At 27.5% G+C, this 5,159-nt stretch overlaps 1 protein-coding gene and 1 pseudogene across 1 annotated transcript in view; one reads left to right on the top strand and one right to left on the bottom strand.

The window, feature by feature from the left end:
* Positions 1–340, bottom strand: part of LOC113389741 (proliferation-associated protein 2G4) — a 9,932-nt gene extending 9,592 nt beyond the window's left edge. The window contains exon 1 of the mRNA XM_026626752.1: positions 139–340. Within this exon, the coding sequence (XP_026482537.1) occupies positions 139–340 (202 nt within the window). The remainder of the gene's footprint in view (positions 1–138) is intronic.
* Positions 341–991: 651 nt separating this feature from the next.
* LOC113389740 lies at positions 992–4,435 on the top strand (annotated as a pseudogene).
* Positions 4,436–5,159: the final 724 nt, after the last annotated feature.

The raw sequence follows: 5,159 nt of genomic DNA, 5'->3' as shown, positions 1-5,159 counted from the left end.
CATCTGCATGAATTTTCAGATGTATATCTAAGGCACTTGAATCTGGAAAAGTGTCTGAACAAAATGGGCAATCATGACTATGTACCAGCATATGCTGTTCTAAATCATGCTGCCCTGTAAATGATTCATTACATGTACCTTCATTACATTTATAATGAGGTGTTTCAATCAACTCCTGTTTAACTTCAACTTCTATTGTTATATCGGAATTCATGAATCTCTCCAGACATGTTTCATCATCTTCAGGCTCTTCTTTTATTTCACATTTAATGTCTTCAATAGGAAATTCTGGTGGTTCGGTTTTAACCTCCAGAATGGAATCAGATAGAGAAACAGCCATTGATTATCTAAAATTTGTAATTAGCAGTGATTACAGTTTGAAGAAAATGCATTTTTATCTGATACAAGTATGTAAATTTCATAACCTCAAAACGAGCATCTACTTTTGCATAGCGCACGTAGATATGTATTAAAACACACTAAGATTTATTTATTATGTCAACTAGATCTAATTTTAGTATTAAAAATCAAGTATTAATTAATAATTTAAAAAAACACGTACCTGCACTTAATTTGAACAGTTAAACATTCGGTACACTATAATATTGATCGTTACAAAATAAATATAATATTGGAAGCTGTAATTAAAAAAATGCACAAATAAATATTTACTTATTAAATTGTGTAGTTTGTTATAAATATAACAATATTAATAAAATAAATAAATTATAAGAAACTGTCAGCCATTTTATTTAAACTTGCTGTCACCTGTCAAACTTGTTATGAATCTAACTTCAGGCTTCACTTTTCGTATCGAATTAAATCTGGCAACCCTGTCAAACTTGACAGCTGACAGTTTGAATTTCGTACAAATTCCAAACGTCAAATTCTAAACAAATTTAAACAATTAAACTACCTTCTTTTACACCTGCAAAATATATTATATATGTAATAAAACCAAAAAATAAACCTGACCTTTATTTCTCAAGTTATGGAACTGTTGGGCTCCGGAGACATGTTACCAGACCACTTGCAAAGACGTTGGTCGCACGTCAGAAAGGTTCTGGAGCGCCCAGGGCCCTTCTGTCACCCCGAATTCGAAGCCTCGTCTGATAACCAGTTTTTAATGAACTCTTGCAAAATCCTGGTGATCGGTGCTGGAGGTTTGGGTTGTGAGCTCTTGAAAGATCTAGGAATGATGGGATTTAGACATATTCATGTTATTGATATGGATACTATTGATTTATCTAACCTGAATCGACAGTTTCTGTTCAGGAGGAAGGATATCGGGTCTAGTAAGGCTGAGTGTGCTGCCAATTTTGTAAAGAACAGGTAATAAGAGATAGAGTAATAGGTAATTGATATGTGAAAGTACTTGGTGTTTTAAATATTGTAGAATACCTGGGGTGAGGTGACACCACACTTTTGCAAAATCAAGACTTTGATGAAGCATTTTATCGGCAATTTCACATTGTAGTAGTGGCTTGGATTCTATAATAGCTAGACGATGGATAAACGGCATGCTGATATCTCTCCTTAAATATAATGATGATGGTAAGATATATATATATATTTATATATATATATATATATATATATATATATATATATGTATATTAATTTGGAAATATGAACAAACAACACTCTTTTTGCACTAATTTATTAAATAATAATTTTCACAAACGTTGCGAGACTAGGTTTGTCTCATCATCAGTGTGTTATAATTAAAAATTTTAAAATATGGAAATCTAAATTAGAGTTGTGTTTTTCATTAAAGTCGTTCACTGCACGTTGTTCTTTTAATATCACTGTCTTCGGTATCCGTATTCTCTCCTACTTAAAACCACTTGAAATTGTAAAGTCACTCAATTAGATAGGAAAAAAAAAAAAAAAAAATTAGTGCAAAAAAGAGTGTTTTGTTCATATTTCCAAATTAATATCTATTATCCACTCAGAATAACATTTGTAATATATGTATATGTATATATATAAAATTTGTTATACTCTAATTATATTTTAGGATCTGTTGATCCTAGTTCAATAATTCCATTGATTGATGGAGGTACAGAAGGCTTTAAAGGCAATGCCAGAGTTATATTACCAGGAATAACCGCTTGTATTGATTGTACGCTGGATTTATTTCCTCCACAAGTCACATATCCTTTGTGCACCATTGCAAACACCACCCAGGTAATAAATATAATATATATATCTATATATATATATATATGATTTAGTAGTTAATTTTGATGTTGAAATATATGAGTGAGTTCTTGAGGGCGATACATCAAACAAAGAAAAGCCAAAGATTTATAAAATAATCTTTATTTCCAAACGTTTCGACATTCAATTTAATGTCATCATCAGTGGATATTACGTGGTTAGTTACATATAGAGAAGTGTACACAGCACTAGAGATTGGCACTAACATTTATACAACTAACTTGTCAGCACTATGCTTTTTTTATATAATTTTTTGTATGATGTAAACAGAAAAATGATAGTTTTATTGAACAATAATGTAAGTAGAATTATGTAATTTCTGCCACGACTTCTGTACTTTGCTAGTACCGAGGCATGTAAGAAGTCGTGGCAGAAATTACATATTCTACTTACATTATTGTTCAAATAAAACTATCATTTTTTGTTACATCATACAAAAAATTATATAAAAAAAATGCATAGTGCTGCCAAGTTAGTTGTATAAATGTTAGTGCCAATCTCTAGTGCTGTGTACACCTCTCTATATGTAACCAACCAACGTAATATCCACTGATGATGACATTAAATTGAATGTCGAAACGTTGGAAATAAAGATTATTTTATAAATCTTTGGCTTTTCTTTGTTGATGTATCGCCCTCAAGAACTCACTCATATATATATATATATATATATATAGATATATATATATATATAAATATCAAAATGAAAAAATTGAAGATTGAGTTCTAAATCTTTGCCTTTTATTTGATGTATTGCCCTTGAAGAACTTACTCATATTATAAATATATATATATATATATATATATATATATATATGATAAATTATTGTATTGACTTAAATGTAAATATTGAATTTGAATAAAGTATCTATCTATCTATCTATCTATCTATATATTTCAATTACTATTACCAGGCTGCCCGAGCACTGTATAGAGTATGTGAAAGTCCTACAATGGCCCAAAGAGAGTCCCTTCGATGGTGCTCCTTTAGACGGGACGATCCCCAGCATTTGAGTTGGGTGCTGGAAAAAGCTACAGAGCGTGCTGTCCAATATAACATTAGTGGAATTACTTATCGATTAGTACAAGGTGTTCTTAAAAACATCATTCCTGCTGTTAATAGTACTAATGCTGTGATTGCTGCCAGCTGCTGCACAGAGGTAATAATAAATAAATAAATAAATATATATATAATATATATATATTTATATATACATATATATAATGATAATATTATTATAATCCTTATTTTATACATGAGTTTTTAGAATAATTATATATAATATTATAATCTTAATAAAGTTCTATTCTATATATAATATATATATTATATATATATATATATATATATAATAACAATTATAATCCTTATTTTATAATGAGTTTTAGAATAATTATATAATTATTATAATTTTAATAAGTTCTATTCTATATAGATATATATATATAGATATATATAGATATAATAACAATTATAATCCTTATTTTATAAATGAGTTTTTAGAATAATATATATAATTATTATAGTTTTAATAAAGTTCTATTCTATATATATATATATATATATATAATATATATATATTATATACATTATTTCTCTAGGTTTTTAAAATGGCAACAAGTTGTTACACCCACATGAACAACTACATGGTATTCAATGATACCGATGGGATTTACACATATACTTACGAAGCTGAAAGGAAAACTGACTGTTTAGCTTGTTCACAAATTCCAAAAACTATAGAAGTTTCTAATCCTGAAAATATGACTCTACAAGACTTGATTACTTTGTTGTGCGAAGGGGCTGAATATCAAATGAAGAGCCCAGGTAATAATAAACAAATAAATTAATAGACAGAAGTTCTAAAATCAATAACAAATTAGAAAGAAAAATCATTGAAACATTATTTTTAGTTGATTGCTTCTATATATATATATATATATATATATATATATATATATGTATGTATTTATATATATTTTTTTTTTGTTAGGTATTGTAGCCTCAATCGAAGGCAAAAACAAAACCTTATACATGTCAACAGTAGCAAGTATAGAAGAAAAGACTAAACAGAATCTAACAAAGTCTCTAAAAGAATTAAATCTAGAAAATGGAATGGAACTGATGGTTGCAGATGTGACGACACCAAACACAATATTACTTAAATTAAAATATAAGAATGTAATTGAAAACGATGTTGAGATGACTTGATATTTACTTAAAAATGTTATCTTACAATAATTGATAATTTATATTTAATACTTTTGGAACTTTGTATTTAATGATAATAAATTATTATAAGAATTTTATTTTTGTTTTTTTTTTTTTAACAATTTGCATATTTCATTATTTAGCACAAAAATTTAAAAAAACGAGACATTTTTTTGGTTTTTGTCAAATAACTAACAAATTTATATGAAAGCACCCCTTCTCAGTTTGGTAGGGTGAAACTAAATAAAATTTAAAACATTTCCTAGGGAACACTTTTATACACTCCCATATAAAAGTTTTGAATAAATGTATATATCAATTTATACATGATTATATATGGCCTAACTGCATTAGTTTGTATGGGAATTAGATATATAAATGTATACATCGATTTATACATGATTATATATGGCCTAACTGCCTTAGTTTATATGGGAATTGGATATATAAATGTATATATTGATTTATACATGATTATATATGGCTTAACTGTCTCAGTTTGTATGGGAATTGGATATATAAATGTATATATTGATTTATACATGATTATATATGGCTTAACTGCCTTAGTTTATATGGGAATTGGATATATAAATGTATATATTGATTTATACATGATTATATATGGCCTAACTTCCTTAGTTTGTATGGAAATTGGATATATAAATGTATATATTGATTTATACATGAATATATATGACCTAACAGCCTAGTTTGCATGGAA

The sequence above is a fragment of the Ctenocephalides felis genome, unplaced genomic scaffold (genome assembly GCF_003426905.1).
Source record: "Ctenocephalides felis isolate EL2017-DRISC unplaced genomic scaffold, ASM342690v1 CF-g0.4_SCAFFOLD_03573, whole genome shotgun sequence".
Lineage (NCBI taxonomy): Eukaryota > Metazoa > Arthropoda > Insecta > Siphonaptera > Pulicidae > Ctenocephalides > Ctenocephalides felis.
This window is presented reverse-complemented; position numbering and strand designations above follow the sequence as displayed.